This window comes from Dreissena polymorpha, chromosome 7 (assembly GCF_020536995.1).
Source record: "Dreissena polymorpha isolate Duluth1 chromosome 7, UMN_Dpol_1.0, whole genome shotgun sequence".
Lineage (NCBI taxonomy): Eukaryota > Metazoa > Mollusca > Bivalvia > Myida > Dreissenidae > Dreissena > Dreissena polymorpha.
In genome coordinates, this window is record NC_068361.1 from 76,875,980 (window position 1) to 76,891,202 (window position 15,223).

At 34.6% G+C, this 15,223-nt stretch overlaps 1 protein-coding gene across 1 annotated transcript; it reads left to right on the forward strand.

Moving 5' to 3' along the window:
- The first annotated feature begins 5 nt into the window (after positions 1-5).
- LOC127837756 (calcyclin-binding protein-like) lies at positions 6-11,733 on the forward strand. The gene is made up of 6 exons (XM_052365106.1): positions 6-119; positions 5,619-5,835; positions 6,885-6,981; positions 8,478-8,577; positions 9,774-9,883; positions 10,707-11,733. Exons 1-6 carry the CDS (start codon positions 102-104, stop codon positions 10,852-10,854), a joined length of 690 nt encoding a protein of 229 aa, XP_052221066.1. The 5' UTR covers positions 6-101; the 3' UTR covers positions 10,855-11,733.
- The last annotated feature ends 3,490 nt before the right edge of the window (positions 11,734-15,223 follow it).

Genomic DNA, 15,223 nt, shown 5'->3' on the forward strand with positions numbered 1-15,223 from the left:
CATAAATTATAGTCATTTTCCATTCGAAACTAAAAAATGGGGAAGAAGCCATAGCTCTGAATGCATGTGTTTCAAACCGAAAGTAGAATCTTCCAGAAAACATGGCGAAAGTAGCGGAGGTAAAAAAGTTATGAAGTTGTGTGGATAGTGTCTAAATAATAAATAAGCAAAATACTGTAAGAAATCCATGCACATTGAGTACGAATAAATTCAAGTATAAATGTTAAAATGTTCTATACAATGCAAGTTATTCAAAAGCGCAAATAATTTAGGCTACATTACACTAATAATGAAAACTACATTTTACAGATCTTCACGTTGCAATAATCCAACTCCCAGCTATTGAACATCCGGTCTCGGGGAGTTGCAAATGATTACTCGTTTATTCATGTAAAGATGCTGCCCAGAATACGGGCGGCACTTTAATAGAAAATATAAGCCAAATAAACTATCCTCCAATTACCTTGAGTCGAGCATGACCCAAAGTCGATCACTATGTTTACATTAATAACGCAGCTCTCGTGTTGACTTCACACGCATGCGCTCAGTCTTGGCCGTAACCCGCTGGACCGTCGACCGGGTCGAGTGATTTTTGCGTCGGTCGAGTGAAAATTCCAAGCCGGTAGCCCGATGGATCGAGTGCTATTTTTCATGTCCGAACTTTGTAACAAGTCCGAAATAGCTTCATATAGGCGCTTATTCAAAACTGCATTGGTTGTTTCTCTTGTGCACTTATTGATTAGACGCTTATCGAACAGTGTTGTAAGACGATCTCGCGAGATGCTTTAACAATTTATTACTACTGGGTGTAGAATTTGCGGCATTCATTTATTTTAATGTATTTTCTGTGTTATTTTGAGCGCGCATTGCACAAACTTCAACCGCAAAATGAGAATGAAGGAAGCAACACAAAATATGAACAACGAAACGAAAATAATTACAAACGTCATGGAAAAATAATCTGTCTTTGCTTCGTTTTGATGCCTCTAAGGAATTTGACTATGCGCCTGCATTGCTGACTTGCTGGTATGTGCTTGTCATACATAATGTTTAAAAAAGCAATTAAATATCATGCTCTTTGAAAGTATAGTTTTTTTGTACAGTCTAGATAAAGTTTATCTGTCAAGGTACAAATCCTGAAAGTAGATTCAGAGGTGTATTATATTGCATTTTAGATGCTGGTAAAATCGGCAAATCGGCGATAAACCATATGTGGCTTAGGCGATAGAACTACTGCTACAAATGTCGTTTTAGATTAAGAATACACAGAAGTTTGGGAAGAAAAATTGCCTTCTTGTGCTACTTCTTATGCACAGATATTATTGCTAGTTTGACATTTTATTTTATTTATTCAGATATTTGTTTGGAAAATTTATATCATGTTATAACATTGTTGTTTTTTTTCAGGCCGCCTTAAGGAGCATACATAATGTGTCAGACCTGGATGTCGGAGACTCAGACAATGACCATGATTGAATGGAGATGTCTGTTGATATTGTTTTAATTTTTTTGTCACATTAACTGTGAATAAAAACAGAATCAAGTGTGCATTTGTTTAATCTTTATTGTTCTATGTTTTTTCAATACAAACATACATGTATTTATAAATGTAACAGAGTTGTAACTTTTAATTCGGGCTAGTTAAAATTGATTCGGGCTAGTGAAATTTCAAAGCTAGTAGCCCAACCGGGCTAGTGCCTTAAAAAAATTAATGCCAAGACTGTGTGCTCCGAGTATTTTGTTTTTACTCATGTTACTACGCTTGAAAATAATTACAGACATGACTAATATAAGGAAAAAAACAGATTAATTGTATTTAAAAACTAAAATAATCTAAATTTATGCCTATTTCTTGCATTTTTTGCGTATGTTATTTCTTTTTCAACTCTTGAGCACTTTTTCGTGTCAATGTTGCTCAAATGAAGATCGACCGATAAAAGAGAAATTAGTTAAATGGTAAAAAGAAGATATGAAAAAAAAATAAAATCTTTCAGTTTCCAGGCTTTTTCCGCCCTATGCCACGGGTCCGAAATTCGGCCCCATTCCCAATGCAAATCTTGTTGTTTTTTTCCCAATTGAAAAAAAAAATTCCCAATTCCAAAAAAAAAAAAAAAAATTTTTTTTTTTTTTTTTTTTTTTTTTTTACCCTTTAAATATATAAGTTGACCTGATCTGGTGTAGAAAATAGAAAGTATTGCATAATTAAATTATCTGTTGCCTTGAATTTGTTTTAAGAAATGTAAAATATGTTAATGATTATTTAAGACTTTCCTTATTTTCCTCAAAATCCGGCGCTTCCCGCGATTTTTTTCACCTCAAAAAGGCCAAGCCTTTTCCCCAAATTCAGATTAAAAAACCTGCACTTATCACACATGTTCATAATATTTTGTAAAATTTTAATAATAAGTTATCAAAATAGTCGTTATTTACCAGTTAACGGCTTCTTTGAAATATAAGAAACACTGTTTTAAATAATTTACATGCGATAATTTTTCCCAATTGAGCCAATTTTGCGATTAATTTTTTTCCCAAAATGGGGGTTTTCGCGACGGGAAATTCCCAAAATTCCAGTGTGGCGTTTTCCCAAAATGGAGCGGAAAAAACCTGAAGTTTCTCTAAATTTGTTCAGTGAATCGAATTTTCGAAGTTTTGTTGACCTCCTGCCAATTGCAATCGAGTACTCTCGCTTTTCAGATGTGACCTCTCGACTCAAGGTAAACAACACGCATAGTGTATGTCATTTGCGGGTGTGTATGGAACTATCGGCTTTGCGTTGTTAAACACGCTGTAAATAAACAATTTTGACATTGGTTGAACGGGAATTAAATAAAGCTTTAAAGGTACAGCGTTTATTGCGGCATTGTTTGAATTAATTCAGAAATTATTTTAGTTGTTTCCTTAACTGCTCGACTCCGGGTAATTGGGGGATATTTTCTGGCATAAATAAACAAATAGATTGTAAATATATCCATAATGCGCAAATTAAAACAACTAATATGATATGGTATGCACGCATAATATTGAAATTAATCCAAAGTTTCAAACACATCAAGAGTTCATTTCAATGTGTATGATTTTGCAATGGACAAAGCGGAGTATACAGAATTTGAAAATACGCTATTGACTATCTCCGGAATCCTCTGCGAGATAGATCTCGTGTCTAATCTACCAATCATAATATACTGACTATCTCTGGAACATCTGTAAGATAGATCGAATGTCTAATTAAAAACTTCGGCTTTCGATTTGATAACGATTTTTATGCCCCCCTTCGAAGAAGAGGGGGTATATTGCTTTGCTCATGTCGGTCGGTCTGTCCGTCCGCTCACCAGGTGGTTTCCGGATGATAACTCAAGAACGCTTGGGGCTAGGATCATGAAACTTCATAGGTACATTGATCATGACTCGCAGATGACCCCTATTGATTTTGAGGTCACTAGGTCAAAGGTCAAGGTCACAGGTGAAGGTCACAGTTACTGGAAATAGGCATTTTAAGGATTTAGCATTTTAAGGATTTAGCATTTTAAGGATTTAGCATGGTTCAAACAAGGGAAACAACTACGGTTTATGCATGTTCTTTTTATTACAGATTTGCCTCCCTTTAATTCCTTCAAAATCTCATTTTACAGCAGAGATTCCAAATCTGACCTGTAAATGAGCCCCATATTTACTGCCAGTGCTAGGTTACCTTTTCCCATTTGATCATTCTTAAGTATTGGTATTGTAATGCTGCTACTGCTGCTGCTACTGCTACTACTACTACTACTACTACTACTACATGTACTACTACTACTACTTCTACTACTACTACTACTACTACTACTACTACTACTACTTCTACTACTTCTACTTCTACTACTACTACTACTACTACTACACCACCACCACCACTTATTCTACCATGTCTACTATTACTACTTCTACTACTACTGCCAATACTACTACTACTTTTACTACTACTACTACTTCTACTACTACTACTACTACTACTACTACTACTACTACTACTACTACTACTACTACTACTACTTCTACTACTACTACTACTACTACTACTACTACTACTACTACTACTACTACTATTACTACTACTACTATTACTACTACTACTACTACTACTACTACTACTACTACTACACCACCACCACCACCACCACCAAGGGTTCTTAGTGACAAAAAACGTATTCACACAATGGCTGCTACTACAATTTATAGCCCATATAGGGGGGCATGCATGTTTTACAAACAGCCCTTGTTTTATTAAGTTTTTGTTTTGAGTATTTCTCCACAAATCACTCGCAAATTGGTGTTGGCAATGGAAAGTATTGTGTTTGTGACAATTGTTAGGATGGTTGAACTCGATTTTATAGGCATACGTGAGACTATAATTTTTGGACATTAAAAAATCGGTTAACAAGAAGAACTCTGAGCTGTACGTATGTTCTTATAAAAGCTCAGAGTATTCAAGAAAAACTTGTCTTCAAGTTAACATATTTAACACACTAGCCCGAATCCTAGTGCTTTCAATTCAAGTTCAGATTTTTTCGGAAATCCGGATTAAAACAGTCCTGGGTCGATTCCGAGATCAAAGTAAATCTGATGAGTTTTTTTTTAGGGGGAGGGGGAAGGGGCAAGTTGTTTGAGTGAGCAATCATTTGAGAAAAAATATTGTTATAGCTTCCTCGGCATTCCGGAAATTAGCCCGCGGTACTGATTTTACCTGGTTTTTTATTACTTGATTTCTGATTGGTTAGCTGATGGTACGGACATGAATGGTAACAGACGAAAATCTTCGCTACTTTCAGAAATTCTAATAAGTCAACAAACTGTTGCAAATGTCAGCCATCCTGAAATATTTTAAGTGATTAATTAGCAAAGTAAAGCACTGCAAAAACATTGTAAGCAATATCTTACCCAAATTATATAAATTGATTACCTATTTGCTAGGTAAGTGGTTTTCATTTAATGCAGTCATATGATATGCACATTTGATTTAATGTGCAAAACCGGACCATTTTTTTTGACTGTCGTGTTTAGAAACAGTATTTTTGGTAGATTTGAATTTATTTTCCATGCTCCTAATAAAAAATATATAATGACAGCTTCACATGAGGTGATACGGATGATCTGGTTTATAATAGTTCACATGGCTTTAAACTAAAATTACAAATCAAATATAAAGACTATACAAAAGTACAATAAGTAAGGGCCCCTGTTTCATAGAGGCAAATAAAAGATCAAAATAGCCTGTCTGAATAAATTCTTAATTTCTAAACAATGCGGAGGTCAATTTGTTTCTCCTAACATAATGTCAGTATAATGATTCCGAAGTGCAGTTACGGTGGCCCTTACAGTAATTCCAGAGAGATTGGTGTGGATTTAAGCCAAGACTGGACTATTCTTTAGAAGAGACTTTCTTTGGGAAAATTTTGTATAAAAGCAAAAAGTATATTCCCTGATAAGCCTGTGCAGACTGCACAGGGTAATATGTGACGATACTGTAAGCACATGCATAAAGCCCAAGTTTTTAAGAGATTCGCTGAAATACATTTTAAGACACATTAAATGCTATTTATATATAATGCATTAATTGCTTATCTTTATCTGTTACATTTCAGCTTCGCTTGGATGCAGAAGAAATGCGAAAACTGCTGGCAATGGCAGAACGGCAGCGGGTCAAAGATGTGATCACTATAGAGCTTCGGAAACTTGAAACCGAGATCTCATCATTGGTGGAGACGGAGTCAAAGGCATCATCCACCAATGAGGCAGCATCTAGCTCTAAACCTGTCTCAAATCAGCCTCGAATGATGGTGGTCGATATTAAAAATTATGGTAATGATTTATTTAAATTAGTGAAGTGCATACTGAAAACTTATGATAATTATTTAAAAAAAGGCTACCTAAGAATCCTTTTCAACAAGACGGCTGCAGAGCTCAGTACGGAAATAAATGACAGATTTTTTCGTTACAAATTATTTTAATATAAAACATGAGAATCTTCCTCTTTTGTGCTGATTTCCTTTTATTTGCTTAACTAAATCATTAGAAAAGAGGTTAAACTTAGTTTGGTCTGTATGAAAATGGGGTAATAGCAGTGGGGTAGGTGATTTATAAAAGTGGACCAGGGAGTTTATAGAAGTAGGGTAGAGGTTTATAGAAGTTGGAAAGGGGATAATAGAAGTGGGGTTATAGAGGTTGGGTATAGGGTTTACAGAAGTGGGGTAGGTGTATATAGAAGTGGGGTAGAGTGTTTATAGAAGTGGGGTATAGGGTTTATAGAAGTGGAGTAGGGGTTTATGGAAGTGTGGTATGTGGTTTATAGAAGTGGGGTAGGGGTTTTATGAAAGGACGGTAGGGGTTTATGGAGAAGTGGGGCAGGAGTTTATGGAAGTGGGGTAGGGGTTTTATGGAAGTGTGATAAGGAGCTTAAAGAACTGGGCTAGGGGGAGTTATAGAAGTGGGAAAGAGGTACATGTACCGGTACTCTAGAAGTGGGGTAGGGGGTTTATAGAAGTGGGGTAGGGGTTTATGATAATGTGGTAGGAAGTTTATAGAATTTGGCTAGTTTTTTTTATAGAAGTGGGGTAGGGGTTTTAATAAAATGGGGTAGGGGGTGTATAGAATTAGGGGTAGGGAGTTTATAGAAGGTGGGTAAGGGTTAAGGAAGCGACTAAGGGGGTTTATAGAAGTGATGTAAGGAGTGTATAGAAGTTAGGGTTTATTGAAATTGGGTAGTGGGTTATAGAAGTGGAGTAGTGGGTTATAGGAGTGGAGTAGTGGGTTTCAGCAGCTTTTCAAGTATTCCATTCTGGTATATTTAACTATTTAGCAGGAAGTGCTTGGGTGTGTGCTATTATGTTTTGCTGTAAATATATTTTCAGCTTGGGATCAGTCGGACAAGTTTATGAAAATTTATGCCACCGTCCCAGGGATTGAGAAAGTTGAGAAAGACCAAGTTACATGTACCTTTAAAGAAAAGTAGGTAACATAACTTACTTATTTATATTATGTATTAAAAAATATTTTCAGAAATCACTTAGATTAAAAAACTTTTTTTTTTAAATGGAGCCATTAAAATCGGATTTTTTAAATGGAGCCATTAAAATCGGATTGGTTTGTATTGCAGCTTGAGTAAGTAGTTATAAGTAAAATTTAAGTGATGAAAAGAATTTATTGGTAAGCAGAGGCCTAAAATGCATTCACTGTATGTTACACTTGGTTGTTCTGTGATATTAAAGGGGCCGTTTCACAGATTTGTGCATGTTTTGAAGTTTGTTCATACTTCATGTTGATAATTGTAAACATTGGAAATAAAAAGCTTCAGTGTAAAATCGAGAATAAAATTTAAAAAGTAAAAATAAAGTAACCCACAACTGGGTTCGAACCACTGACCCCTGGAGTCCTGGAGTAAAACTATAAACCATTTAGACCACTCAGCCATCCGCGATCACGCAATGTAGAAAGTATTTTATACTTTATATAAGCTATCCACGTAGTTTCACAAAATATAACAACAGAACTCTCCAAATTATTCAATTTTTTCGCGTTGCAATGCTTTATAATTTTCAGGTTTTGAAATCGTCAACAGATGCATATATTGGATATTTTAGAGCTTGGTAAATGTTCAGTATTACTGTTTCCTCACAAATATCATAACTAAAACGAAAATTTGCGAATCTGAAACAACTTTTTTAAATGTTGTAAATTTACCAAAACATGAAAAGGCCCCTTTAATTATTATTTTTGTGTGTGCTATAAATACACATATAATTAAAACTTGTTGCATTTTCATATTTACACTGCAATCTGATTGGATAATGTGACCTTTGTTTAATTTCCTGATGAAAACACTAATATGCAAGTGAACTGATGTATGCATGTAATTGCGCAAATTTAAACGTTTTTTATTGGTCAATAGTGAAACAATGTCATTGTTTGTTGAGAACGTTTATGTTGTGTAGTTCAAAGATGATGAAAACGAAAGTGAAACAAGATTCTTAAGACAGGAAATAAAAATCTGTATGGCCATTATAGTTTAAACAAATGTAGCTTTGATGCTCATTACATTGTAATTATAAGATTAAAGTTGCATTGTTTACATTTTATTGGTGTACAAACTGTGTGGAAAATTTTGCCTTGTTTAAGCAAAATAATATTAATTTTCTTGACAGCTCAAACATCGACAAAATGCAGAAAAATACTATCCCATTCTTAACCCTTTCCACCATTTCTTAAGAAGCAAAGTGAAAATGGCTTTTGAAACCAGCAAAAAACCAGAACAGCCTGCGATTAACTGGCAGTCTTTTCCGGTTTTTATGCTGTTTGCTGCTCATAAGTACATAAAGGTTGGCATTGAAGCCTTTAAAACTTCAATTTAGTAAGAAAGTATTTAATTAAATGTAACTTTCTAAGGGACTTCAAATGAGTCAAAATATGTATCTAAGTCGTAAAGGGTTAAAACTACTTGTTTATAGATCGTTCAGTCTACGCTGTGATTCGGTCAACAACAAGAATTACACCTGCGAGGTTGCACATCTAATGGAAGCTATTATACCCGAGGAAAGCTGGTACAAGGTTTGAGAATGTGTAATTGACTGTAGATGTTCAAGGAGTGTTTGACAGTTTGAGTTAACTTAATGATGAAACTAAACCAAAAGTCAGTGTATTGGTTAGTGGGGATATATTTGCTGTTTTCAACAGTATTTCTGTCTGATCATGGCGGTCAGTTAACCCTTTCCGACTCAGAACTCGCAGTCTGTTAAGGTTTTATGCTGTTTGCTGCTCACCAGTATCTAGGGGTTGGAAATGATGCCTTTAAAACTTGAATCTAGTAAGAAATATTTTAAATTAATTTTAACTTTCTGAGGGACTACACATGCGTCAAAATACTTATCTAAGTGGTAAAGGGTTAATTACCACTACTGTGCAGTGACTGATCACTGCCCTACTTAAATCAGAGGTAGGAGTAGACATTTGATCTAGAATTTGTGGTCAAGTGTTCTATGACATGAGTTGGCTTTAATTGTCAAAGTCAGCGTAAAAGAAATATGTAAAACAATCATCATTTAGTGCCATGTTTTAGATAATAGCTACATATTAAAGTATTTAGCAAAGGAATTTATGACAATGGCAAATATTTATTGTAGTTAGGTTCTCTAAGGGTAATTGTCCATCCAGGTTCTGAGTATTAAGTTCCTTAATAGCCATCTGTTTCATTTGTTTACATAAATGAGCCACGCTCTGTGAAAAGGGGGTTTAATGCATGTGTGTAAAGTGTAGTCCCAGATTAGCCTGTGAAGTCTGCACAGGCTAATCAGGGAAAACACATTTCGCCTTAAACTTGATTTCCGCTATAAAGAGACTTTCTTTAAACGGAAAATATCATAAAGCGTAAATTGTCATCCCTAATTAGCCTGTGCAAACCACACAGGCTAATCTGGGACGGCATTTTACGCACATGCATTACACCCCTTTTTCACAGAGCATGGCCCAAATATTTTTTTTGTATTTTAAATATTCCATTTAAATTCTTAAACAGGTTCTTCACATGATTTTGATGTGTTGAAAGCAATCCAGTATTTCTAATAAGCCAATAAATAAATTTCATAAAACTATAAATTTGCTTCAATTGATCAAGTTGGATTATAATGGAATGTTTGCATCCCTGAAAGAATTGGTTAAGAACCAAGTTAAATTGGCAGCCACATTAAGTTAAAAAATGTCAAAGTCACATGTCCAAACTACATGTGTATTGTCATGAATTTCTTCAGATCAAGACTGACACAGTGCTAGTCATGTTGAAGAAAAAGAACACAGGTAAAACATGGCCTTACCTGACCACCACTGAGAAAAAGATCAAAGACAAGGGCACAAAACCTCCGTAAGTGTTACAATCTCTATCCCAGATTATCTTTGATTACCTGGCTTCTATAAATTTAGTCAGAGTATGAACATTGACCACTATGTTTTTTGTTTCTTTTTGTCCGAAGGTTAAAAGTAAATCTATTAGATTTTGAGCCTTTATGTTGTACTATAGGTATAATTTGCATGACAAATATAACAAATAAAATAAACTGTATTCATTTATGTTTAAGTTCCGTTTACCCAAAATAAGTAAGATATGCCCTGCCATTCAAAATAAATGAATATATCATCACAATTGTAAATTAACAAATTAATCAACATACTATCAATCTGTTTCATATCACTAGACAATGAGATTAATTGATATATAAATTGGGACTCGTACTGGGAAAATTGGGCTTAATGCATGACTTGATTGTGCGTAAAGTGTCATCCCAAATTAGACTGTGCACTCTGCACAGGCCAATCAGGTGCACCACTTTCTGCTTTGACTGTATTTTTGTTTAGAATAGACTTCTTTTCAACGAAAAATGCCATACAAGTTGCAAGAGTCGTCCCTTGTTAGCCTGTGCATTTAGCACAGACTAATCTGGGACGGCACTTTACGCACATGAATTAAGCCCAGTTTTATCATAGCAAAGTTCAATTAATTAATATACTGTCATCAAAGCTTGCTTCTGCTTCAGACCAAAACACGAGGAAAAAAATTGATGGATAAATTAATAATGAACTGCTATCATAGCAGCAATGTAAGCTGGATTCTATTTCAGACCCATTGACAATTAAGGACGCGGACCAATTAATTAACATACGTCCATCATGGCTCAATTCTATTTTAGACCCATTGACAAAGACGCGGACCCCAACGAGAGCCTCATGAAGATGATGAGGCAGATGTATGACGAGGGAGACGATGAGATGAAACGAACCATCGCAAAGGCGTGGACCGAGTCACGAGACAAACAGGGCAAGGGCGACGTGTTGTGATGATTGGAACTTGCTGAATTGTGAAGAAACAGAACAAAGTTGGTGTGGATTGCATATGTGGCTTAAAACTTGAGGAGAAAATGCGTCTGCAGGGATGATAAATGTGAGGCATTGATGATTTTTATTTATACTTTAATGGATCATGGTTTCAATTGCAAGTTGAAAATGTTTCATTATTGAAATCAAGCAAAACTGAGTTTTTGTTTTTAGATGAAAGCTACTGATGGTTTGCTGTTTTATCAATCAAAGTTATGTGATCCAGGTAAAATTTGAACTGCAGTTTATTATGGTATAATAACTTAGTTCTTGTATATACTTGTTTTGGTAAATGCCAGATTGCGTTTACTGCAGCAAACTGAAGTTATCTCTGAATAGGGACCTTGGATTTAATTAAAAATTGCTACAGAGGCTCTGTGTTAAATAAAAATAAATTATATTTCCAGCTAAAATTAATATAACACCAGATGATGCAATTTAAAAACAGGAGAAAGACAATTTTAGGAATTCATGATTTTTAGCTGTACAGGTTAAAGACAACCTGTATATCAACATTTGCTTCGGTTTGTGTTCACCCTATTGAAATTAATGTTTCTTAAAATATATTAATAGTATCCATTTAAAAGCTTTTTATTCCTTGCTGGAGTTAACTGCCTTCAGATAATATACTGGTATTCATGAAGTCAAGTAAAAAAGTTTAAGTAAAAAGCCATTATCTTCGACTTTTCTTTATGGAAAGAATTTTGTTGTATTTTTTGTATCCATTTTATTGCCATTTGAACCATTTTGTATAACAGAAACATTTGTAGTTATTTTATATCACCAACTACCTTTGTGAATCCAATAAAAATAAATAAAAGAATTTAAAAAACGTTTGTCCTTTAGAAAAAACACACTGTTGTCTGTCAAATATATTTAACATGGATACCTTCATATTTTACTATTTGCATGTAATTATACCCCCACAAACGAAGTTTAGGGGGGTATATAGGAGTGAGCTTGTCTGTCTGTCGGTCAGTCTGATTAAGTGTCCGCTCTCTTATTCAAGTTGTTTTCATCTGATTTTCACCAAACTGGGTCAGATGTTGTATCTAGATGATGTCTAGTTCAAGTTCGAATAAGGGTCATGCCGGGTCAAAAACTAGGTCATGGGGTCACTTATTGCGTTTTAAACATTGAGCATGGTTTCCGCTCTCTAATTCAAGTAGTTTTTATCCCATCTTCACCAAACTTGGTCAGAAGTTGTATCTATATGATGTCTAGGTCAAGTTTGAATATGGGTCATGCCGGGTCAAAAACTAGGTCACTGGGTCACTTAGTGCGTTTTTAGCTCACCTGATTGCTCAGGTGAGCTTTTGTGACTGGTCTTTGTCCGTCCGTCCGTCCACATTTGTTCGTAAACACTCTAGAGGCCACATTTATTGTCCGATCTTCATGAAACTTGGTCAGAAGCTTTGTCCCAATGAAATCTCGGTCGAGTTCGAAACTGGGTCGTGCTGGGTCAAAAACTAGGTCACTAGGTCAAAAAAAAAGAAAAAACTTGTTAACACTGTAGAAGTCACATTTCATGCCCAATCTTCATGTAACTTTGTCAAAATGTTTGTCTTAATAATATGTTGGTTGAGTTCAAAAGTGGTTCCGGTCCGGTAAAAAACATGGCCGCCAGTGGGAGGGGCAGTTTTCCTTATATGGCTATAGAGAAACCTTGTAAACACTCTAGAAGTCACAATTTTTGCCCAATCATCATGAAAGTTGGTCAAAACATTGGTTTTATTGATATCTCGGACGAGTTCGAAAATGGTCCAGATCGGTGAAAAAACATGGCAGCCAGTGGGTGGGGCATTTTTCTCTATATGCATATAGTGAAAACATGTGAACACTCTAGAAGTCACATTTTTGGCCCAATTTTCATGAAATTTGGTCAGAACATTGTTTCCTTGATATGAGAGTAGAGTTCGAAAATGGTTCTGGTCAGACAGTTTTTCTTTTTTCGTCATTCGTGGTTGACAGTCCCTTTAAAACTTAAATCTAGTAAGAAAGGTCTTTAATTAAATTAAACTTTCTAAGTGAATACCAACACATCAAAATATGTATCTAGGATAAGGGTTAAAAGAGAGTAAAAAAATATTCGGAACCATGGCAAAAATGGGCACCAGGGGGCAGGAAAGTCTTTTATGGCTAGAGTAAAATGGTGCAAACATTGTAGATGTTGCATTTTTCCCCAATCATCATGACACTTTTTTTTGCACACTGGTTCTAATTATATTTTGGCCGAGTTAAAAAATGGTTGTAGAACATCCTATAAGCTGCTCAGAACACGTCATGTGAGCAACTAAGGGGTGAGTGACCTTGAGCGTCCTTGCTACTCCTGTGCATGTGAATGTCTGGCTAGAGAGGAACCAAGGCATAACAAGCCATTTGTTAATTACAAAGCTGTATTGGAGGATTTGTATAACTGTACAATTTCGGTAAATATATCATAAACAAAATTGATCATAAATTGGTTATTTGAATACAACGTATCACTAACAACTAAGAATTATTATTTTTTAAACAACAGAGTACATATTGTTATTATCTAAATATTTTGCATGGACATTAACAAAACTGTTATTTTTCAAAAAATTAAGATATTAGAGTATACCTTTTGAAGGTGGGAATTACTTGTTACATTTCACTACTGAACATTTCACCAAAAACTTTGTTTACCAGTATTGAACTAACATATGATTTGTAAGCGTTAAAAACAAATTGCTTTGTATATTTAATGTTGTGAAGTATTTTGTGTCTTAAGAGTTTGATATAAACAATACATTCTAACGTCTCTATTGTACATTTACATGGTTAGAAGTACACAACATAATTCTATAATAATACATGTATAGCATAAACCCAACAGTATCGACATGCCTGTCTTGAAAAAAATAACTGCATTTGATCCATTAAAATGAGCAACAGCAACTCAAAAAGAGATTCGATAAAAATGTGCGTACAACAGCAAATACTGGTAAAACAAATAAAGTGAGATTGTACGATTTTGTAAATTTGTAAAAAACTTATTATACATATATTTCAATATAGATTAAAATAAAAGTTAAGAAGAACATGTGTAAAAAAATGCGAAATAAGCCGGATATTTAATTCTGAAATCAAAAATGTCTGAACAGTCGAATTTGCCAGCATGTATATCATGCATGTATGATGTGAATCTAAATTTAGTTTTACGGATCATTTTAATTTCCTGCAACAATATCTATTCATACGACACACGAACACTAACTCTGATCCAAAAAAAAGACAAATGGTATGGTTATTGTAGGAAAATATGTACGAAATATCTTCGTCACAATCTGCTCGGGGCGCTAATTTGTCTTTGCTGCATTTTATGAAATTCATCTTCAATGTATAATTTTTCTTGCCTATTTTGTGTTATTGTAACATATTTTTATCCATATATTAAATTTAACACATATAAAAATCCTACAATCTCACTTTAAGTATACTGACAAAATTTAGTACCAACATGAGTCAAACGCAGCTTCCATCATTGCCAACAATAACTAAGGAATAATACATCAGAAACACAAAACAACGACTTTTTTCAGTAAAAGAAAACAAAAATGCATATATGCCCTTATTATCCCTACTGAATAAAGCTTTTTCTTGTATCAATAAATCCATATTAAAAAGGTTATTCACTCGTTTTTTTACCAATTGAACCTCGATATAAAATATACATGAACTGTGTGATAGAATTCCCAGATATGACTGAATTACTGAAAACCAGATCTGCATGCAAATGTTACTTTGGATAAAAATATTGCAATTTACTGTAAAAAATTCACCACCCGATCTTATGTTGAAACTTAAGGGCAAACCTTTAAAAAAACATCTTTTACTAACATGACATAATATAATTTTTGTTTTTCTCTGAAAGCAATATTTAACTACCAGGACACAGTTATGGTGAACTTCACGAAACCGTACATATCAATTATTTATAACATAATCACTAATGAATACTTCAACAAGGGCTGTTTGTAAAACATGCATGCCCCCTATATGGGCCGTCAGTTGTAGTGGCAGCCATTGTAAGAATACGTTTTGTCACTGTGACCTTAACCTTTGACCTAGTGACCTGAAAATCAATAGGGGTCATCTGCCAGTCATGATCAATGTACCTAATAAAGTTTCATGATCCTAGGCCTAATTATTCTTGAGTTATCATCCGGAAACCATTTTACTGTTTCGAGTCACTGTGACCTTGACCTAGTGACCTCAAAATCAATAGGGGTCATCTGCTAGTCATGATCAATGATCCTATGAAGTTTCATGATCCTAGGAGTAAGCATTCTTGAGTTATCATCCGGAA